The 23,378-nt window shown below is 46.4% G+C and overlaps 1 protein-coding gene across 3 annotated transcripts; it reads left to right on the forward strand.

The window, feature by feature from the left end:
- The first annotated feature begins 3 nt into the window (after positions 1 to 3).
- On the forward strand, positions 4 to 22,725 carry LOC102220195 (titin homolog). 3 transcript variants are annotated; one of them, XM_023329648.1, is made up of 21 exons: positions 4 to 1,574; positions 1,966 to 2,130; positions 3,072 to 3,238; positions 3,322 to 3,350; positions 3,462 to 3,494; positions 4,580 to 4,629; positions 6,037 to 11,066; positions 11,155 to 11,316; positions 12,404 to 12,462; positions 12,628 to 12,648; positions 13,522 to 13,754; positions 13,982 to 14,040; positions 14,130 to 14,361; positions 14,440 to 16,682; positions 16,759 to 16,978; positions 18,066 to 18,276; positions 18,709 to 18,897; positions 18,975 to 19,188; positions 19,475 to 19,554; positions 19,866 to 19,924; positions 20,815 to 22,725. In XM_023329648.1, exons 1-20 carry the CDS (start codon positions 1,502 to 1,504, stop codon positions 19,897 to 19,899), a joined length of 9,504 nt encoding a protein of 3,167 aa, XP_023185416.1. In that variant the 5' UTR covers positions 4 to 1,501; the 3' UTR covers positions 19,900 to 19,924; positions 20,815 to 22,725. The 3 variants fall into 3 exon arrangements, with proteins under 3 accessions (XP_023185416.1, XP_023185417.1, XP_023185419.1); XM_023329649.1 differs by having other exon boundaries at positions 13,985 to 14,040; XM_023329651.1 differs by lacking the exon at positions 3,462 to 3,494.
- Positions 22,726 to 23,378: the final 653 nt, after the last annotated feature.

Below are 23,378 nucleotides of genomic sequence, written 5' to 3' on the forward strand. Positions count from 1 at the left end.
GAAAGAATCACTGGAACTGGTCCCAGTTCCTCTGTCAGGGTCCAGGTTCTGCAGCCTGACCCGGTTCCAGGGGGTTCTGGTATCATGGAGCTGCTTGGTTAATCTCAGGGCTCAGCGCAGCGCCCCCCGCTGGGCACCAATCAGCTTACAGCTCAGTAAGTGGATCAGCCGGGGTTCTGCTGGCTGAACCGGGTTTAGGCACCAAAACAACCTCACTGGCCGATCATCTCATCACGGAACCACCAGAACCGGGTCCAGGTACCAGTCAGGATCATTGGCAGGTTCTGGTCTCTATGGTCCGGCTCTCTGGGCTGAACTCGGCCCAGTTTCTGGTTCCTTTAAGGTTCTGGAACCGTTCAAGTCTGAAGGAACCAGTACTGGTTCCAGAACCGTTCTAGACTCTGGTTCTGGTTCTGGTCCAGTCTTATTTTGTCCCATCTTTGGTCTTGCCTGGTTCTGGTTCTGTTTCAGTCAACATCTGGACCTGGTTCTGGACTATCTTTGGTTTCTTTATCTGGAACCGGTTTGACTTTGGTTCTGGTCCGTGTTGGACTCTCATCCATCTCCGGTTCTGGTTCTGGAGTCCAGTTCTTGCCTGCCTTTGAGTTCTGTTTGGTTTTGGCTTTCTCGGATCCTGGCCCGGTCCTGGTGGTATTTCAGACCAGTCCAGAACCTGGTCCATGGTGGTGAATCATTGCTCTGGTGATCAGGTGACCTGCTGTAATGAACCGGACCTTTCTGTCTGAAGGGAGAAAGTTCTGTGGAGTTCTGGGCCGGTTTTGGTTCTGCTTTGTTCTGGTTGATCCGATCCATTGTGATGTAATCTCCAGTCTTTGTGTTGCTGTTTCTCCTTCCCCTTAATCCCATTATCCAATAAAAGATGTCTGGTTGGGCCGGTTCTGGGGGGATTACAGTCTGGACGGGTCCGATTATAGAAAACTCACCGCTTTGTTTTAGACTTGATCATCAGCAGGAATCAGTGTGACCTTTGACCTGCTTGGCATCACGTTTATCCATGTTGACGTCTGATTTCTGGTGTTTTGGGGTCAAAGGTTAAAAACTGATGAATTCATAGAGTCACCGAGTTTTTTCAGAACTTTTCAGAACTTTTTATCTCACATCAGCAGAATCTGTTTCTCAACCTTCAGTTTCTGCCTGAGTAAAGTTCCAGTTTGCTTCATTCAGAGAAGAAAACTGAAACATCTTCGGTGTTCTGGAGCTGATGGGACTCCCTCTGGGCGGTTCCGACCCGTCGGGCCGGCTGCCTCTGACAGTCATCCACTCCAGCAGCTTAACAAATAGGATTAAAGTGGAGAGGAAGAAATCTCCCGCTGCAGCAGCAAAGTCCCATCTGCTCACCTGACAGCAAGAAGCTGCCGCCGTCGGCACGTCCTGCACGACCCGTCCGACCCGTCCTGGTTCTGATTGTTCTGCCATGAGATCCGGAGGAGCTATGAGCAGGTGGAGGTGAGGAGCAGCGGCGACCCGATAGGAGGAGAAAATGGCCCGGAGGAGCGTGGTTCTGTGGACGCTGGGGGCCGTGCTGCTGTCCGGGCTGCTGTGCACCGAGACGGGTGAGTGGAGGTTCTAAAGGTTCTGGAGGTCCAACTGGAGGTTCTGGGTGGAAAATTGTTGCTGATGAAAATTGTTGAATTTTCCTGCAGAATTTGACTTTTCTGAATCAAAGGTTCTGGTGATTTTCTTCCAGTTGATTTTCTTCAGAACCTCCAGAACCAAACATTCACTGTTTTTATTGGACCTTTTACGTTTTGGATCTTGCTGGTCCAATTCTGAGATGCATTCTGGGTTTTAATCAACAGAAAAGTTTTATTTATTATCATAAAGAGAAGAAACGTCTTCGGTTCTGGTTGACCCGAAGCAGAGGAACCGTTCTGGTCAGAACGTCTTCCTGCGGTTTTATTCTGGAGGTCGGGTCAATATTTCCTGTTTTCCTTTCCCATCCAGATCCCAGTCGGGACCTGGCGGATTCGGACCCGCTGTCCTTCAGAAAGCACTCGGTTCTGATCCGAAGGAAGAGGAACTTGCTGTTTCCCAGCGGAGTGAAGCTCTGCTCCCAGGAGACGTTCGACCAGGCCGTCTCCAACCACCTCCACTTCTTCCACCTCAGAGGTACCGTCTGTTTCTCCTTCAGCTGCAGCTTACGGGCTTAAACAGGGAGCCTGAGGTCAGAGGTCGGAGGTCGCTCTGAGCAGATGCTCCACATAACCCTATTAAAGAGCTGGTTAACCTTTGGTTATGACAGACGTTTGACAGTTGGAGTAAACAGATTCAACGTGAGCGCTTCCCCCTAGGTTCTGGTCCGGTGCCCAGAAAGCTGGTCTCAGTGGGTCTCACAGGTCACCAGGTCGTCTCAGTCCTTCATTTGGCCTGATAGACACGTCTCAACCACAGCAGTCTTCATCTTCTTTATCTGTTAGAAAAGCCTTCAATGAGAGTGTAACCGACCGGGAGGGTTCTGAAGGAGAACCAGGTGTTCTACCCGTCCTAGCTGAGGTTCATGGTTCAACTGGTTCCTTCACGTCTTGGAGAAAACCTGGAGGTTTGAAGAACCAGTGGCAGGTTTATCAATTAGTTTGGATTGTTTGACAGCACAGAGAGAGAGAGAACTGCAGCTTTTAATCCAGTACGGCTGATATAAGGTCCAGAACCATCTGGATGGAGGTACCAGATCAGATTGTTGGGTCATGATGATCCTGCAGTAGACTCTGGTTATAAATGGTGGACAGAAGATGTCTCTGAGATGTCAGGAGTCCAACCGCAGCCTCCAGGTTGACCAACATGAGCAGCTCAGCTCATGTTTGCCAACATTTTCTCCCAATCTGCTCGTTAACGTCTAATCTCAGCTGTTAGTTTGCTGGTTTGAGTCCAGTTGGGTAATGGGTCACCACGTTGTTTGTCTCAGAATCAGTGGCGTGGATTATGAGTCCAGAACGACTCGGATTAGAGTTTCTTTAACCGTTGAGACATCAGAAACGTGCTGTTATGGTCCAGTGCCAGCAGGGTGCGCCGTTGCTGGTTACCAAGTTAGTTACGGGAACGTTGTGCTTCAGTGTGCCAGGAGACCGTGTGGGAGGCCTTCAAGATCTTCTGGGACCGACTCCCGGACCGGGACGAGTACCAGGCCTGGGTCAACCGCTGCATTGACGGATCAGTCAGCATCAAGGACATCGGCAGCTTCTTCAGCCAATCAGAGGAGCATCAGAGCCTCATCAGGAGCGTAAGCCAGCTGACCTTTGACCTTCTGCATGTTCTGTACCATTAAATATGCCGCGGCGCTGATCATGTGATGCTTTATTTCAGAGAGTTGAACTGGCTGCTGCCTTGAACAGGTCAGTAAACCTTCTGTCCCGGTTCTGGTGGATCTATGAAGAGACAGGATCAATGTGAAGCTGATCGTGTTGTGTTTGTGTTGACCCGTGTTGTCTCCTCACCGCCTGCAGTGCGCCCGTCTCCTCAGGCTCTCCTCCATGCAGGTAGGCCTCAACCAGAACCGGGCTGGAGTCATTCTGAACAGGAAGGTCAGGCTAGACGAGAAAAACCCAAAACCAGCTTCAACTAAGCCACTGAATCTACAAACTACTGACTGGAATACTGAAACATCTAGAATCCAAAATGACCAGGAGTTTATCTGAAGGCCTGGAGAAACGGGTCTGATGTCCCAGTTCTGAGTCCTAACCAGGTCTGTCTGGTTTCACAAGAGGAATGGGATAAAGGGCCTGAAACAGAACCGGCTGGTCCACTGCAGGTGTGGACCAGTAGATCTCAAACAGATTCCCAAATCACCTGGAGGAATAAGGCAGCCTGCCAGGTCTGGGACAAGCTTTGGATTCCTGGTGGTTCCCACTTTGGATTTCTCTCATATCTGAGGCTGTTTTCACACAAACCTGTTGGGAAGGCGTCTTTGCTTCAACGTGACAAAATACCTTTTAATCTATAATCAGAGTTTCAGATGCTGCTCCAGTGAGCATTTCTACTTTTGACTTCATCTGAAGTCCAGTAAACACATGATGAAGGAACCTGGAGGAAAACCTGAAGTGTCTGAAGTTACTACAGTAAATATTTGGACATTAGGCTGAAACACAGCCTGAGTGTTTACATGGAAATATATTTTAAAATGAATCATTGATGTAAACACGGTTTCTTTTAATATGGAGCAGAAATGGGAAAATTACAGATTAAAGGAAGATTTGAGGAAGTGTAATGACTCCAGCCCAGACCGGCTCAGCTTCGCTGCTTTGTCGGCTCATAGAGGACAGACCTGGACTGACTGTGAGACGCTTTCTGCAGTCTGCTGTGCAAACATGGCTGCACTTAGAATCATTTAAAGGGGAATTCCAACTATTTTAATGACTTACACAACATGGGCAGCTATACCATAAACTGAGGTTTTAGTTTCTGATTCAGAAACAAGAGACAAAAAATAAACACATGTTCTGGATTTGCTTCAAAGCAAAGTATCAGAAGATGTGAAATAGTTGAAATCCCCCTTTGCAGATAGAATCTCCTCGTTTTACCTCTGGTTTATTTAAACGTGTCTGTTTGTCTGTTTGTCCTGCAGGTCGGCACCGCCTGTCCAGACTGACCCACCCGCCGTTTGGACTCTACCAGGTAGAAGCTGCTCTGCATCTCTGCCATTGTTATAAACCAGAACCTATAGAACCACATGAACAGACTTTCTCTAAACCCGACCAACCAGCCAGACTTTCACTCGGCACTGATTGCTGTTAGGATGATGCAGAACCTGGGAACAAGAGCAGAACCGTTGAGTCTTTATTCATTATCTTTGTTTACTTTTAGACGTGAGCGTTTAGTGACATTGTTGATACAGAAAAGGAGTAAATATCCTCCAAAAAACCCAGAACGTTTTAGATTAATCTCAGATATTTTCTAGAAAGAAAAAGGAAGTTCCTGTGATACAAAGTATTTTCTTGATTATTTTAGATTAATCTTAAAATTTGAGTTTTATGGCATAATTTACTCCTGGATGAGGAAGTGTAATGACTCCATGGTGTCACATCCATGGTGACGCCCTGATGGACGAGACGTTCAGCTAGTCTGACAGCACCAACACATCTGCAGTGGAGCTCCACCATATTGTTTTTCTCTGTTAAAAATAACCACAAACTGCTTCCTCTTTGTCGGCCATGTTAGTTTACTCTGAATCACTGAGAAATGAAATCTAAACATCAGTGAATGAAAGCAGTTTGTGTTGCTCCTTCTGTTTGTCTCGATGATAATATTTGCTGACTGTTGGCCCTGAAGTAGAGATGAGGATATTAACCAGTAATCATTTCCAAGCAGCTCCTGAACATGAGCCATAATCAGGCTGCAGTCACCTTCAAACCAAAGTTAAAGAGTTTCAGTAGAAATACTCTTTTCTACGGAGGCCCTGGAGGAACATGAGGATTAGTTATCTCCCCTGAAGGTTGGAGCAGAAGTTGCTCAGCATGAGGCCTGGTGTTCAGCCCAGGTTGGAGTCAGGAGCTGCCGTGCCTCACCTTACACCCCAGTCGGTCTCTGAGGGGGGTTGATTCCCGTCACAGGCTCCGCTCTCAGAATAGACCTGTAAGCCTATTTACGGGCAGCAGCCTGGTCAATGGACGGAGACGGAGCTGGAGACATGCAGACCGGACCGAGTTAGCCATCAGGGTTAGTGCGACCACAGCCTGTAGAGGCAGCATCACAGCAGAACCGTTTCACCAAACGGGTCTGAAACAACCCGTTTAACCTTCTGATTGTTGGAGAGCAACTTTCACTGTTGTCCAGTGAAGCTTAGAGAACAGAAAGCCTCAATAGCTTCATTCAATACACAAAGGTCAAACAGTGAACTTTAAACCTTCATGAAGTCCAGAAAGTTCTTATTTTAAGGTTATTTCAGGTTTTGTTTGAACCATAGAAGAGATGTAACACATAAAATTGACTAAAGAACATGGTAGCGCCCCCTATCTAGCAGAGATATTCCTTTGTTCCTTTGTTCTAACCTTCATATGAGCTTCCACTAATTCCTTTTCACAGGAGACAACAGTGTCGTCTTTGGATCAGAAGCTATTACAGTCCGTCAGCAGGAGCTTTCTCCAGTCACCTCTTGGACTCCATCGCTGTCTGCAACCGAAGCTCCACTTAAAGACGCTGCAGCGACTTCTCCTGAGGATTTAACCGCTGACCCTGCTGCTGACGCCGTGCCAGAAGACTCTAATGATATCCAGGAAACTGTACCGATTATTACTTCACAGAGTCCGGCCGCGGTCGTCAGAAACGTTCTAAATGTTGGAGTCACTTCAGAGGAGACTGTAGAGATGATCACGGATGTTTATCACCCGGTTACACACCAGCCTGTTGACCCGGTGGGTCAGGAGATCGGGACTGATGTCGGCAGAGCAGAAGAAGAAGAACAGCTTCTTGAAATTACTACTGAAGAGTTGAACAGTGTGTCTGTAGTAATACCAGAGGATGAGCAACTATCAACACAGCTGGTTGCTCAAGAAATCCTCACAGAACCTGCGGTTGTGGTTCTTCCAAAGCCCACCACGCCCCCTACTGTAGAAACCTTCACTCCAATTGTCACTCCTGTTGTAGTTGAAGACACGACTGGAACAACTGCTAGGAGTTTAGTTAGCCCCATCCAGGAGGAAATCCTGGATAACTCTTTAGGTCCCATCCCTGGTGTTACTTTGACTGAGACACCTAGAGAGGCTGTACAGGAATCCATTGTTGAAACTGCAGTTGTTGCGCCTGAAACTGATGTTTCTTCAGGTTCTGATGGTGAGGTAGACACGCCACAGGTAGATGATCCATCAGAGGCAGCAGTAGATGTTAGCCAAGAAGAGATCAGCAAAGAGACGACACCAACTGTGTTTCTGATGGTAAAGTCTGAAGACGAGACGGAAATCAACGAGATTCCAGAGCAAGAATCAGACATAGCCGTTCCCTCTCAGGCCTCCATCCCAATGACTACCAGCAAGATGGAGGAAGTAAGACAAACTACTGAGATGACAGTCAAACCTCTACTTATTGTAGAAGGAGAGACTTTTCAAGAAATCCCAACAATACGGACAATGACACCTGAGGAAACTACCAAAGAAACTGTTCTTGTTTCAACATCAACACCAGAGCCTGTGATAGAGGTGGAAACAAAACCTGGAAGTACTGTTATACTTACAGAAGGTAATATGGTGGAAGGAGAAACAGAGGCTGGTGCTAAAAAAGAAAGTTTTCAGACAGAAGAGACCACTATCAAGGGAACAGATTCATCAGAAGAGCAGCCAGAACCATTGGACAAGAAGTTCATTGAAGAGGAACCAGGGACGGAATCTACAGGTGGTTCTGTTGAACCTAAAACATCTGCAGAACCCAAAGAACAAGGTGGACAAGACATTATAGAAGAACCAGCACCCAGAGAAGAAACTGCACATGAACCAGAACCTGCAGGAGAAGCAGTACAGGAAGGAGAACCTCCAGGAAGTGTTTCAAGGGAACCAGAAATGGTAGAAAAAACAGCAGAAGATAAAACAGAACCAGGAGATGACACAGAACCTGCAGAAGACCGGATGGTTGAGAGACCGGCACATGACCTGTCACTCAAGTTAGAAACTCTTGAGAGAGCAGAACCTGCAACAGAGTTGACTTTCACAGGAGAAATTACAGAACTACCCTCAGAACCAACAGATCAGAAAGTAGTCAAAGAACAAAGAACAGACCTTACTGCAGATTCAGTACCAGAACCTGAGGCCACAGGTGGACCAGTCCAAGAAATAAGCTCCACGTTAGGGACAAAACAAAAAGCAGAACCGACCACAAAACCACCAGAAGAGACAGAGCCAACTCCAGAAATGGAAATCACAGAAACGGTGGAAGCAAAAGCAACAGAACCCACAGTTCAGTTTCCACAACCCACAGCAGAACCAACACCAGATATGGTCATAGAACCAATAAAGGAAGCAGAAGTAAAAACAGAAGCTGCTGGAGATCTAGAAAAGAAATCTGAAGAACCAGAACCAACCACTAAACCACAAGAACCCAAACTTGAAACTGCAACCATAGAAAAAACAGTTGAAGCAAAATCCCCTGAACCATCACAGGTTCCAGAATTTACCACAGAGCCTTCACAAGAAATAGATCCCATCATCCATCAAGAGAAAGAAGAAGAAGACTCTACAAGACAATTGGTAGAAGAGGATTCAGACGTAAAACTGAAACAAGAACCAGTGCAAGAACCTGAGTCAACACAGAAACCAGGCCAAGAACCCGAACAAACTAAAGAATCAACTCAAGAAAGAGAACCAACCATTGAACCCACAGAAGAAACAACCAAAGATGAAAGACCTCAACCCACAAGAGATCCAGAAAAGACAACAGACTCCTCCACAGAGACAGCAAAAGGAGCAGAACCCACCAAAGAACCCGCTCCAGAAGCAGAGGCTGTGGAAGAACCGCCCAGAGCCTTTGAGAAACCAACACAAGGTTCTTTACCCATAGAAAAATCAGTTCAAGAGGTTGGACTCATTAAAGAAACGACACATGAAACCAAATTAACCCTTAAACCAGCTCAAGAAATGGACCACACAGAAGAACCAACTAAAACAGAACCTACAAGAGAACCAGGCCCCAAAGTAGAAACTGCTGAAGAACATCTACACAAAACAAAACTTGAACAAGGAGTCAAAGAAACTCCAGCATCCACTGAACACCCAGCATTAGTGCCAGAACCAACTGATTTTAAAGATACCTCTGAAGAGGCAGTAAAAATACCACCAGCAAAACCTACTGGAGAACCAACTAAAGAATTGGAACCTCCCATAGGAGCAGGATACAAGGAAGAACCTACCAGAGAACCACCACAAGAATCAGAACCAGGTAAAGATACAAAACTGGGAGAGGAAGTCCCCAAGGAATCTGTACCAGAAACAGAGGTCCCCCAAGAGACTGAGACAACAGCAGAACCAACAAGACAACCAGCGCCAGGTGAACCTGTAGGAGAACCTTCTGGTAAAATAGAACCAACAGAAGGACTTGAAGAGACTGAATCTCATTTAAGACTTGATGAAGATGAAGCTGGTGTTCTTCCAACACCTTCAGATGCAGCAGGGGAACCGTTTAAGGTTGGAGACGACAGAACCTCTGAGACGTCAGATAAAGCAGCCGAAGAAACAACAGGTGTTCCAGAGGAGTTGTTAGTACCACAGACCCCTGAAAGAGAAGTGAGTCCTGTAACTATCGAAGAAGACTCAAAAGAGTTACCTGTGACTGAGTTGGAGGGAACTATTGGGCAAGACATAGTGGCTGGATCTCCATATGGTTCTGAAGGCGAAACCATCAAAGAAACTACTTCCCATGTGGTTGAACCTGCGATCAAAGTGACTGAAAATGTTCTTGAAGCTGAAGAACCCAGTGAAACACCTACAGAAGTTGTTACCAGAGACTTTCTAGTGACACTATCAGAAGAAGGGTCCATCAAGCTTCCTTCTGAGGAAACTGTCAAGACTGTCGCTCCTGAGGAAACAACCAAGTCTGTCATCCCTGAAGAATCGATGGAGGCTGTAGTCCCTGAGAAAACAACCGAGATTGTCGTTTCTGAGGAAACAACTGAGACTGTCGTCCCTGAAGACACAACCAAGACTGTCGTCCCTGAAGAAACGGTGGAGACTGTCGTCCCTGAAGACACAACCAAGACTGTCGTCCCTGAAGAAACGGTGGAGACTGTCGTCCCTGAAGACACAACCAAGACTGTCATCCCTGAAGACACAACCAAGACTGTCGTCCCTGAAGAAACGGTGGAGACTGTCGTCCCTGAGGAAACAACCAAGACTGTCATCCCTGAAGGAACAACGGAGATTGTTGTCCCTGAAGAAACAGTGGAGACTGTCGTCCCTGAAGACACAACCAAGACTGTTGTCCCTGAAGAAACAGTGGAGACTGTCGTCCCTGAAGAAACAACCAAAACTGTCATCCCTGAGGAAATAACCAAGACTGTCGTCCATGAAGGAACAACTGAGACTGTCGTCCCTGAAGAAACAACCAAGACTGTCGTCCCTGAGGAAACAACCGAGACTGTCGTCCCTGAAGGAACAACCGAGACTGTCGTCCCTGAAGGAACAACGGAGATTGTTGTCCCTGAAGAAACGGTGGAGACTGTCGTCCCTGAGGAAACAACCGAGACTGTCGTCCCTGAGGAAACAACCGAGACTGTCGTCCCTGAAGGAACAATGGAGACTGTCGTCCCTGAAGGAACAACCGAGACTGTTGTCCCTGAGGAAACAACCGAGACTGTCGTCCCTGAAGGAACAACCGAGACTGTCGTCCCTGAAGGAACAACCGAGACTGTCGTCCCTGAAGAAACAACCGAGACTGTCGTCCCTGAGGAAACAACCGAGACTGTCGTCCCTGAGGAAACAACCAAGACTGTCGTCCCTGAAGGAACAACCGAGACTGTCGTCCCTGAAGGAACAACCGAGACTGTCATCCCTGAAGGAACAACCGAGACTGTCGTCCCTGAAGGAACAACCGAGACTGTCGTCCCTGAAGGAACAACCGAGACTGTCGTCCCTGAAGGAACAACCGAGACTGTCATCCCTGAAGGAACAACCGAGACTGTCGTCCCTGAAGGAACAACCGAGACTGTCGTCCCTGAAGGAACAACGGAGACTGTCGTCCCTGAAGGAACAACCGAGACTGTCGTCCCTGAAGGAACAACCAAGACTGTCGTCCCTGAGGAAACAACCAAGACTGTCTTCCCTGAAGAATTGGTGGAGACTGTCGTCCCAGAGAAACGTCCCTCTGAGGATAAGGTTTTACCAAGAGAGAACGGTACCCTAATGGTTCTCCCACCAGCTAATGAAGCTCCAGGTGTAGCAGAGGAAACTACAGTAGAAACATCAACAGTGGGACCTACCGAGGAGGCAACCACTCGGTCCACAACACACTCTCCTAAGTATGTAGTGGAAACCAACAATGGAAACTTTCCGGATGTACCAGTCCGACCCTACGTAGAACAAGACATATTTTTGGGGAACAATGACTTTGTGGAGGAGGAAGAGGATGATAACTCGGTAAGCAGATGTAGAATATTTCACAATGATTGGTTAAAGTGTTGACTCCATCATCAGATAATCTTCTGGGTATATTTTGTGTTTTCAGATTGGTAATGAGATAGACGGCACGCTGCTGCGACCCCCGCGACCCCTGAAGGAGTACGTGGTGGAGCAGCGGATCAAACTGAAGGGAGAAACCTTCAGCAACGCTCTGAGAGACACCAGCAGCTTCCAGTACCAGCAGCTGGCCAAGCAGTTCAAACGCAGGGTGAGCATCTGTCCAATCTGTACCAGAAGTGTACTTAAGGCTGTAAGGGTCAAAGGTTAATGAATCCACTGAGAGCAAACTTACGCAGGTCTTTTTCAGAAATGTGTTTCTGAGCAGCAGAACACTCATCAGTTCTGTTTTCTGCTCATGGTTTCATCACTGAAAATGATCCTGTGTTGTTACCATCTTCTTGTTTTGACTCTTTCTCCCTCTCTGACGTCCACAACACTCACTCAGAACCAAACTGACTTGCTTGTGGTTTCTTCCAAACTGCAGACTCAGGACTTTGGCTCCGGTTTAAAGGCCTCGCCTGACTTTCACGCTTTAAGTATCTTTATGCATTGCAGCTCGGCTTGCTGCGGCTGCCAGAGAGCAGCTATACGAGCCGCGCAGGCTGCGGAGGACATACAGTATACGAGCAGTGACTCACCTCCAGCCGGTGGAAAAAGCAGCGCTGCCAGGAAAGCAGAGCGGAGCGCCGGTGTGTTCCCGCTCCACTGGGAGGTTTATGGGCCTCGCTCCATGTCAGTGACGCGGGAAAGCAGTTTATGGTTTGAATGTCATGGTCAGGATCTTTAATGAGGGAATATGAAGTGGATAACTGCACTAACAGAATCAGCAGAAGAAGAAAAGGGCAGCCACAGGCCACTTTACTCTGAATTAGAGGTCTGAGCTGCACATTTCACTCATTAAAAACTAAAGTGTCGGTCTTTATTGTTGCCGATTAGGAAGACCTTTAGCTTTCCTTCCTCCACTGAGACTCTTCTGTTGTGGCTCTTTAAATGATCAAAACGGTCCAGATGTGCTGAGACAAACATCCTGGAAGGGAATGAGGAAAACTGACTTCATTTCCTGGTTCCTGAACATGTTTCACCTTCCATCCTCTAAGACTTCTTCAGTTTGAGTTTGCATGATGACCTTTGAACTATGACAAACTAATGATTCATTCACAAAAAGCCTTAAAATGAACCAGGAAGTGATGAACATGTAAGTGACCTTTATAGATGATCTCCTCTGGAGTGACGGACTGGTTCTGGTTGTTCTGGTCCGAACAGCAGCAGGATTTAACTTCTGTTTCCTGTGACAGGTTGAAGACGTCTTCGACAGGCTGCCAGGCTTCAAGAGCCTTGACATAATTGAATTCAGGTACACTTTAATGGACTTAGATTACAGCTGACCTTAGGAACCGTCATTTATAAGTAGTAAACTTTGGATTTAAAAGCAAGCTGGACAAAAAGCTACGTTTCTCTGTCATTTTAATGATTTGTTCACATTTTTCCTGCTCATTTCTGCTTCTGTTTGTGTTTTCAGGCCTCAGAAGGACCTGCAGCGGTAAGTTTGTCCTCATTCTGTCTTGGCCTCCCAAACATTGCTTCATTAGGGCTCTGTGCAGCTGGGCTAATCCATAACCTGTAACCCTGCTGCCTCTGAAGGCTTCTCTCTCCTCACCACAACTTCTGCTGCTCTGGGACTTGTGTTTTCATTTCTGCTGAAGGATTAGCTGGCGTCTCCCCTGACGTCTTGTCAGGCTTTATGGGTGACTTAACCCCTGGCCCCTTTCTGGCAGGAACACTGATTAATGCCCCTCCAGCTGGCTGTGGAGGTGTAAACCTGCTGCAGAGGAGCTTCAGGCTGATGGGAAACTAAAATCTAGAAAAGCCTCAATAACCTAAGATAAAGTAAGATTTAAAAAGTCTGATCCACTGGAGTTCACAGCAAGTAGATTCTGTTGATCATAAATGGGCGTCATCTGAAGTCAGGCTGGTCCTCTGGACCAGAACTTTACTCACCTGTTGCTCTGAACAACAGGTCTGCCGCTCCGCTTTCTGCTTAATGTCCTTATCGATAGTCAATCAGGTCTTAAGTGGGATAAGACGCTCGGCGGCCACCTGCAGCCGTTACAGGATTACCTTACAGCTTTATGACCAACTCTACTCTCACCGCTCCTTCAGACCGCCTCAGTGTCCACAGACCATCCAGCAGGTCGCCATGTTCAGGCGTTCCTCAACCTCTGCCCAGCAGGAACGAACAAACAGGATAAACAGGAAATGTAATCATCTTCCACGATGGTGAAGCTAACCAGATAACAACCTGATCCAGTCAAACACACATACAGAGCAACCTTTGGATTAATTTACCTTGATGATTGGATGGTGTTTGTACCTGAATGCTGACTGAGCTGTTCCTGTGTTCTGGTCCCATCAGGGGTCTGGTGGTGCAGGTCCACTACGCCATCACTCTGGACCTGGAGGTGGACAGTGGTGGGGTCTCCAGCGACACTCTGGACTTCATCACTCTGCAGAATAATCAGGTGGAGCGGAGCTACGTTGGAGCTGCTGAGCAGCCCACCGTCATCTACACAATCACTGATTTCCGTAACTACATCACCGAAGCTCTGCACAAAGACAACGTCCTGGCCAACGGCAGCCTGGAACATGGTACCTTTGCTTTTTGGTCTTTAGAAACTGGTGATCAGGCCCAAAATCTGACAAAATCTAATGTTTAGTGCTGGTTTCATAATTGATGACTTATATTTTCATGGTGTAAAGCACTTTGAACTGTAGCCTTGTTGATGAAATGTGCTGTAAAATCAATCTTAGCTTGACTTTAGTGAACATATTAAAGAAATATTGACTCCTTTACAGAAGTGTTTTTGTATTTGAAGCAGGGAACGCTCCTCCTGTGAAACCTACAAGTAAACCGGATGAAGCTTACAACAACATGGTGAGCTGAACATGTTGAGACCAGTTCTGCTTTCTAAACTCTGACAGATTTAAATGAGTGGAGCCTGAACCATGGCTCCTTGTTTTCAGGATAACATTCTGGCTGCAGAGAAACCTCCCGATGCACCGATCCATGAGCCAGACACCAGCGAGGTTTTCCTGAAGAAGGAGGACTTCCTGTTTGACACCAGGGACCAGTGGAAAGGTCCACACAGTAAGGAAGTGAGTGAAAACGACGTCTTCTTATTCGATGAAAGTACAACAGCACCACAGACCGGTAAAGTTCAAAAGACTGTTGACCTGGAGCCAATAACTAAAGACGGTAAGAAACATCTCAGTCTGTAAAACCTCCGTTTTCCTCGATCAGATCAGTCAGTTAATGGATTCATTTGCTTCACAGAGGGTGGAAACATTGAAGGTGAGGGATTCCTCCTCACTATGTCTCCCAGCGCTGTGGATGATCACCAGACGGTCGTTCCTGAAGGATCAGCAGTCACTTCACCTCCAAAACCCTCTGAGGTCACGTTTGATCACGGATCTGGATCTGGTTTCTCTGGAGATGGTCAGGATTCTTCTCTCTGGTCTTGGGAGGCTTCAGAAACACCTGACATCACCTATGACCGGGGGGTCGACAGCCATGAAGTCCTACCACCACCTGACCTGGAGATGGACACGGATGATGATGTGGAACCAGTAACCTCTGAAACGGCTGATGTTTTACTGGTGACAACCCCCAGGTCTGGTGACTCTCACACCCAGGAACCTCTGGTTGGTGTCTTTGTGACGCCACTGAGCACAGACACACCAGACTTCACCACACCTCAACTTCTGCTACCTTCAACTGAGGCAGCCATGACTGTGGACCTTTCTGTTCAAACAGTGGAAGCATCTGGTTTCCATGACGACTATTCTCTGATTGAGCCTCAGACCCAAACAGTTCCTGTTACATCCTCTAAAACCTGGACTCCAACTGATTCTGGCACCAGGCATCAAACTGAAAACATGGAGGAAGGGATGATGGGGGTCACTGCGTCAGATATCCTAGAGATGAAAAGTCAAGAGGTTATTGTGCTTGATTTACCAAAAGCCCAGACTGAAGCTCCTCTCAGTCTGGACCTGCCTACATTTGTTGAAGTTCAGGGGGTCACATTTGGTGAACTCAGCGGTGAAACAGCCGCTGCTGGTCCAGAACAGCCTCAGGTCCTGACTGAGAGACCTGAGCCGCCCCTCCCAGAAACAAGAGCACCCAGTGAGGTTGAGGTTTTGGAGGAGCAGCATTTAGGAACCACTCACTCCACCACGACAGCACCCTCTACTGGAGGTCTGGACCAGGACCTGGCTGTGGATGAAGTCATTGTTGTCACTACAACCACAGCAACTCCAGTCCCAACTTTACCCCCAGCCTTGGAGCACAGCGCTGCGCTCTCCCCTGAAAAGGAGTCGCCTTTCACTCGAGTCTCTGATTCAGTGCCAGAAGATGAGGATCTCTTTCACCACGAGCATCAAAACCACGACGAGGTCACTGATGTTTCCACAAGCTCCGGTTCTTCAGGCGTTTTTCAGTCGACACCAGCAGAAAAGACTCCAACTGATCCTGGACAGGGATCGCTGGGTGCTTCAGAGCAACACATGGAGACAACCGGACCTTCAGGAGAGGAAGCAGGACCTCCTACAATGACAAGTGAACCTTCTGAGGGAATTGTAAAACCTTTGGATGAGGAAGATTGGCCTGTTAAACATGAAGAACCTCCAAAAGACAAAGCTGACCCTCTGGACGATGCCGGAGTCAAACCTCATGGAGTGGAAAGCAAAGTAGAATCCTCAGAAACTGAAACTGTGCCAGTGAAGAGTGAAGCTTCTGGTGGAGACGAGCAAACTCCTCTGGAGGATTTAGAGTATACATCACTGGCAGAACAACCCAGTTCTCCCAGCGTCTTCTCCCAGGGAGCTGGAGAAGACCCTGACTCTCCAAAAGGAGAAAGTGTGGAAGTGCAACCTTCAGGACAGGAACTGGAGACCTCTAGACCTGAAGAAGAATTTCAACCTGCTGAAGAACAAAGAGAACATTTTGGGGGAGCGGTAGAACCTTTAGGAGAACCTGAACCTTCAGAAATAAAAGTAGAACCTTCTGGAGAAGTAGAAGTAACTCCAGAAGAGAAAATTCAACCTTCTGGAAAAGGAACCGAGTCTCCAGTTGTGCATGTGGAGCCTTCTGGAGAAGTAAAGAAAGAAGAGGAAGGAGAACGTTCTGGAAAGGAAGTGGCTCCTTCACATGGGAACGTGGAACCAGAACCTTCCAGAGAAGTAGTCACTGCTCTCCTTCCAACACCGTCTCCCTCACAACCCAACGTTAACGACAGTTCTTCTGTCCTCGACCTTGGCTACGACTTCTCTGACATGCCGAGTATCGATGTGAGCATCGACCTGTTCCAGTACGGCTCTGGGGAAGCTGATGGCGGAAGCGGTGGCTTCTCCAGTGAAGCTCGGGGTTCAGACCTTGAAGCTTTTCCTTTGCCGAGCCGGCCGGGCAGAGCTCTGACCGTGTTCTTCAGCTTGAGGGTCACCAACATGGCGTTCTCCAGGAACCTGTTCAACAAAAGCTCCTCAGAGTACAAATCTCTAGAACAACAGTTCATACAGCTGGTGAGGATCTCAAAGAACCAGATTCCATTAAATAGATTAAGGAAATTCTGGTAACCTTTCTGTCTTTTCTTTACAGCTGGTCCCGTACCTCCAGTCCAATCTGAACAACTTCCAGAACCTGGAGATCCTGAACTTCAGAAACGGCAGCATTGTTGTAAACAGCAGAATGCGTTTTGGCAAACCGGTTCCCAAAGAGGTCACCAACATCATCTACCTGATTCTGGAGGACTTTGCCAACACGGCCTACCACACCATGAACCTGGCCATCGACAAATACTCACTGGATGTTGAATCAGGTAAGACCGAACCCAACCAAACCTGGAGGATTAAGTATGAGTCCAGAGGAACAACAGGGGTCTGGTTTCCCTTAAATCTAAACTCGTTATAAAATGAGGAGCAGTGAGGCTGGTGGAGTAGAAAACCTTTGGCTCTTCCTTCGCCTGGTTGGTTTTCAGCTCATCTAATACCTCAGATAATCCGTCTGGGAGGAACGTGAGCAGTGGCACCGACTGCAGTACCAACATCATGTTTGTTTGCCTCCATCTGCCTGAGCACACGGTGTTTTCCTCTGTCAGTCTTTAAAAGGTAATGACTGGGTGGTGGAAGTTGTTTACCGGTTTTAATCCGTATAATGTCCTTTTATGGTAAACATGTTGGAACAAACGTTTATTTCACTATAAAGATGACTTCTCCAAACCAATTGGTTTATTTTGAAATTTGACATGTCTTGTTGTATCAGAACCAGAAAACTCACCAGAAACCAGTTTAGTCTGAAAGGTCACTGGATGGATCTTTGAACAAATGAACTCCTAAGGTCTGACTTTAGGAGATCTTAGGCGACCCGTTGCTGGTTTGAGCCCCCTGCTGGGTTTATGTCAGAGTTTACCGCCCCTGATGGGAGAAGAGTAAATAACTCATTGTCTCTGCGTTGCGACTGGACTTTAATCTGTCTGAGCCATTGTTAGGAGCTCTTCACTGACTAATCAAGCTAAGCTACAACAGTGACTCACTGGGGTCTGAACTCTGGATAATCAGTTTACTCCTCTCATCTTCGCTGCAGACACGTTTTCCATTGCACAAGCACAAACTAAACCTGCCAGGTCACGTAGAGGCTGCAGGGCTCGCCGAGGTCATAAGCACCCAACAAAGTCTATGATCGCACTTCAGCATCATTACACAGAGGGAATCCACATTGACGTTGCCTTGGAAACATCAACTTTGACTTAAAGACTCAATCCTTGTAGACCAGTTCAAGGTCCCTGGAAATATTAGTTCAGAAAGAAACAAAGTTGTCTAAGAATCTGGAGTGACTTTGTGATGAACCACAGTTTCTGTTTTAATCTGATCCATCGGCTCTGAGGCGTTTTCCTCTCTACCTGGCAGGTGACCGGGCCGATCCCTGCAAGTTCCAGGCCTGTAACGAGTTTTCCAAGTGTATGGTGAACCAGTGGTCTGGAGAGGCAGAGTGTGTGTGTGATCCTGGATATCTGAGCATCGACGGCCTGCCGTGTCAGAGCGTCTGTGACGCTCAGCACAACTTCTGCCTCAACGACGGCAAATGTGACATCATTCCTGGCAAGGGCGCCATCTGCAGGTAGGGGAGACCGAAGGATTGTTTAGTACACTGTAAAAAATGAATTAACCCTCGCTGTGCTCCTGTTAGCCAACGTCTGGTTGAGTATTTGTTACATTTTCAACATTTTATTGAATTCTGAATTATATTCTTTACAATTTAAACACAATTATCTGTCTTCTTAGTATTTTCTGCATATTATGATAATTACTGTAATTGTAATTTGACTGAAATCGGATGAAACTGAATTTAGCATCTCTATCAACTGTTAAATAAAACATCACATCATCTGCATACAGGTGAATATTTGCATTAAAGTATTAATATTAAACGTAAAATAAAGGATTGCATCATCTGCATATTAGTGAATATTTTGCATTGAACAGAGTGAGCAGAGCTTTATGAGGGGATTCTGCAGATTTGATCAGGTTGACCCTCAGTTGGTTGCTGCAGGTGTCGTGTTGGGGAGAACTGGTGGTACCGCGGTGAGCACTGTGAGGAGTACGTCTCTGAGCCGCTGGTGGTCGGCATCGCCATCGCCTCGGTGGTCGGCTTCCTGTTGGTGGCTGGAGGAATCATCTTCTTCCTGGCCAGAACGCTCAGAGAGCAGTATGACGGTGAAGACTCAGAGGATCCACTCAGGTTGGACGAATCTGTGAGTTTTAGGAGTAAATTTAGTTTAACGGAAAAATAAAACATTTTATCTTGTTACGTTTTAGACGGCATGAAAGCGTTCCAACTTTGGAGCGAGCCACCAAGTTCAACCCGATGTTTGAGAGCGACCTGGTCTCTGCCCAGTACTACCGGCGCTACGAAGACAGCCTGCCCCAGTACCACCAGTGCTGCGACTCCACCCTGAACCAGTGCTGCTCCAAAGAACTGACCAGTGAAGAACTACAGAACATCTGCCAGAACACGGCTCTCTCCAAAGAGGTGAGCTGGTTGTACGTGTGGATCTCTGTGGCGTTAGCATCTTGTCGTACCTGCAGCTAGTTGTGTTAGCGGCTCAGAGCTCCTGATTACCAGGCGACTTTCTCCTCTGAGCTCTGGCTCTGGACTCTTCAGGCAGAGCTGACACCATGTTGTGACGTTTCTTTGGCTCAGACGTGTTCAGCTCAGCGGGATGTTTGTACTACGTAGACAAGTATTTTTACTCCTCCTCCTACTGCGCGCTTACATAAACTTGATCTCCGTGTGCTGACCTCTGACCTCTCCGCAGGAGATCCAGGAGCGTCTCAGAATAATCGAGTTGTGCTCCAGAGATCAGCGCTTTGCAGACTTTGTCCGGCAAACGCAAGTGTGAGTGCTCTTACTTTTTCTTTATCCGTTTATTTAACGCTGACCTGAAACTACCTCTCAAATATTTACCATGTTGGTTTGAATCTTTAAGTTGCTAAATCCTCAGATATTCAGAATTTCCTGTATGAAATCAAAACAGTAGAAATCTGAAGACCAAACAAGCTGCACTTCTGTTTCTTTAAGGCTTCAGCTTAAAAAGAGCAGGAAGGTCTGGAGATGCTCATCAAGAGCTGAACAGAAAGTTACTGTTCTTCTCTCAGCTCTGTTCACGTTCAGCCTGAACACAAACTAATTTGTTCTTCCTGGCACAGATTCCTGGAGAGGAGAGGAAGCTCCACAACGTAGCGTCCAGGCAGCTGCAGACCTCCAGGTACAGCCGGACCTGCTGCTGCTCAAACACCTCACTGTTTCTGACCAGGCGTCATTCATCAAGCACTACACTACCCAGAAGCCTCAGCAGGCTCAGCTTGAAACTCTTAGCGATCATCAGTGAGCTCCTGTAGTCATCTGATGCGCTAGTAGCTAGCAGAGCTAACTTTTAGCTTAGCGCTGTGAAAATATCATAGCTTCCCCTAAGTTAATTTATCTTTTGTAAAGTTTCAGTTGAAAAAGTTGGACATGTTTTGACATTTTAGTTATCAACTAATAATAATTCTTTACGTTCTTAAACGTTTGTGTTCATGCTCTTATTTTGAAATCTGTTTATGCAGCAGTTTTTTTCCCCCAGTAACTTTATTTCAAACAGAAACAAAATAAACAGTGGATCATATGTAAACATAAATAAAACATGAATATGTTGGTAATAATGTCACGGTGCTGATTGGTTCTTATCCTTTCAGGGCAGATAGAAATTCAATTGATGTTAGCGTTTTAGCATTAGCTTCTGCTAAGTACTGCTAAATAGTGTAGTACTTTAGCATTATCGTTATGGTTCTGGCTTTAGGGTTAGCATTGCTAACTTTTTCAGGTAGTGGTGTCTTTAAATTTAGTATTTTTTATTAAAACAAAGTGTTGTGTGCCACTTTAAACCACACCAGCCGTGTTTTCACTCACCACACCTGTAAAAACAGATTAATTAAGATGATCGTCTCATTTAGCAGCTACAAGATGAGATGTAGCATATTTGGGGGCTCGTCCGGGATCCTTTTGCTCAAGCACTGAGCTTGAGTTTCCATTCCTGTAGAAGTGGAAATGATTAACAGGGAACATTAAGGCTTGAGAACCACTGGTTGAGTTTTAACCCCAGTTGTTTCTCCACAGAAACCAGCCCACGTCTTTACTGGAGGAGGAAGACCAGTCCATCATGATGCTGCTGTTCGCTGAGCTGGAGGTGACCAGATGCTGGCAGATGTTGGAGTTTATTTTTTCGCCCTGAAGTGAACTTGATTTTTGATTGCGTTCTGTGTTTTTGTATCTTGACGTCTTGTTTTGAAGGAACACTTTGATTTCTGATCTTTGCTCGCTGGACATTACCTCTGTCCTACACATTCTGCCAGACTTCCTGTCCAGCTTGGATCGAAGGGTTTCTGGTTGCATCCTGACCTCCTGGTCGCCACCCGGGCCTGTCTCTGGTCTAATCCTGGACGCCGGTGACCGGCAGCGTTTCTCCCTCTGGTGCCTTCACTGTCCTGTTAGCTCTTCTGGGATGTGATGCAAACAGAGCCCTCGATCAAAAGCAACTTTGACATAAATCCACAACACCAAACATCATCAACCTCCTGCTTTTTCTACTGCTTTCTCATCACTGATGTTTACATTTCTGTAGTAGAGGTAGAGCTTTACTCTGACTCCATGAAATGATGAATATGTCTAGTTTGTGTTTTCTAAGACTTTGGCTGCTTCTCGTTAGAGCGAGGCAGCCCCAACCTCCCCCTTCACTTTCATTAATGTGTTTATTTTGTGGATCTGAAACATCTGGATCTAGTCGAACAAACGGTTTGGACAAGAGACAACTTTTAGTTCTTCAGAGATGCTCTGGTACCTGATAACTGAGCAAACAAAGCAACAACACAACAACATGGGTCCGATCCAGCCGAGGCTGCTCTAATGCAAAAGGTGCCAACCACTTTATGTCATCGCTAAACGTTCAAGTTATTCACCAGATCTGACCGAACGTTGTGGCCCAGCAGGAAAAAACTAATTAGTTGTTTCAGTGAGACTCTGGTACTTTCAGCTTCAAGGTTTCTCAAGCTGTCATGATCTGGTTCTGTTACGATACTTTCTTGATCCGGTTCTGAAGATCAGCTGGCTTTCTTTCTTTCTTTCTGTTCCCCGACTACCAGCCGTGTTGTTTCACATTTATTTATGTTTTCTGCTCTCTGAACTTCCCACCATGCTGTTTTTATGATAAAGTATTTTCTAATCTTGAGAAAATGTTTTACTTCATCCGCTGAACCTCGTGTCCAATTTCTGAGAATCCAGACCTGAACGTTGAAGCAGCATAACAGCTAGCTTGTTTTTAGATGTGCTAATAGAAACCAGGAACAAGTTTTATCTTAAATTCCCTCCTAAATGTTTATCCTGACGTTTTAAAAACCGACTCTTTAACGTCCTCAGGCGGTTTGAATGTTTGAATGTTGACGTTCTCGGCCCTCATGTCCGTCGCTGTGGTTTGTATCGTGTGTTTTTATGCCGGTTTGTCTGATTTTTAGTCTGAAGCTGTAGCGTAAGCGTGGGAGGTGGCGCACTTTTTAAAATAAAATGCTGACATTTTTTACACAGCCGTCGTCAGACGTTGCATGTTTGTTAAAGAGGAAAAACTCTGAAGGTTTCGCAAACACTCTGCTGTCAGAGCGGACATGTTGGCCATCGCCATGGCAACCTGGTGACATCACAGGTAAACAATAAGAACGTGGTTAATCCTCTCAGATATGTTTTAGCAATATGTAAAATGTCAGAAAAGAATATTCAATATTGATAATTTCTCTATGTTTTGCGTATTTATCAACATTAATGTTGGCATTTGTTACGTTCCTGAAGTGTCCAAAGTGTGGCTCGGGGGCCATTTGCAGCCCTTGGAATAATCATGTGTGGCCCTCATCATTCATAGCCTGATGCAGATGAAAATATGTTTTATCATGTTTAAGTTATATCTTCTTAAACAGAAAGTGTTTTCATTTATTAGCCATGTCTGTTTTTGTTTTCATTTTAATATCCTAGAAGCTACAAACATCCAGCCGCTGTTTACTGAAAACAAACCTGGATGAATTCGCCAGGTTTTTAAACAAAGTTATTTTATTTGTTACAGAGAATCGATTCAAATGTTGTCTAGACCAACAAAGTAGAAAACATTCGACCCAGACAGTTTGGAAACTGAACGCTTTTCTTTTATTACTGAGATTGAAATAATTTGTTCTTTTCCACTTTGTTTCAGTAAATTAATACATATTGAGTTTAGTGTTTGGCAGACACAAAAGAAAACAATCTCAATAAAATGATTGTCAGTTTTGTTTTGACGGGTGGAAAAACTCCTCTGGGTGTTTTTAACGTTTGTAAAAAGTTTGTCCTGGTTTAGCTGGACGGACGGATTCCCAGTGAAGTCTCCTGGTTGGAGACCGTCTCTGTTCCTCGGTGGTCTCCGGGGATCGTTGGTCGTCTCTCATCGGTTGCCGTGGTTACAGCAGTGAGGATGACAGCTGGTGAATCTCGTCCTTCATCACCTGAGAGACAAAAGTCAAACAGAGCGGGACAGAGTGAAGACAGACGGTCTCCTGGAGGAGGACGTGTTGACGCTCAGTCATCGCTGCTGACAGCAGGAATGTTGAGACCCAAAGCCGGCAGCCGGAGGTTCGGTTCTGAGTTTTCACACAGCGTAACGGGTTGGA

This window comes from Xiphophorus maculatus, chromosome 24 (assembly GCF_002775205.1).
Source record: "Xiphophorus maculatus strain JP 163 A chromosome 24, X_maculatus-5.0-male, whole genome shotgun sequence".
Lineage (NCBI taxonomy): Eukaryota > Metazoa > Chordata > Actinopteri > Cyprinodontiformes > Poeciliidae > Xiphophorus > Xiphophorus maculatus.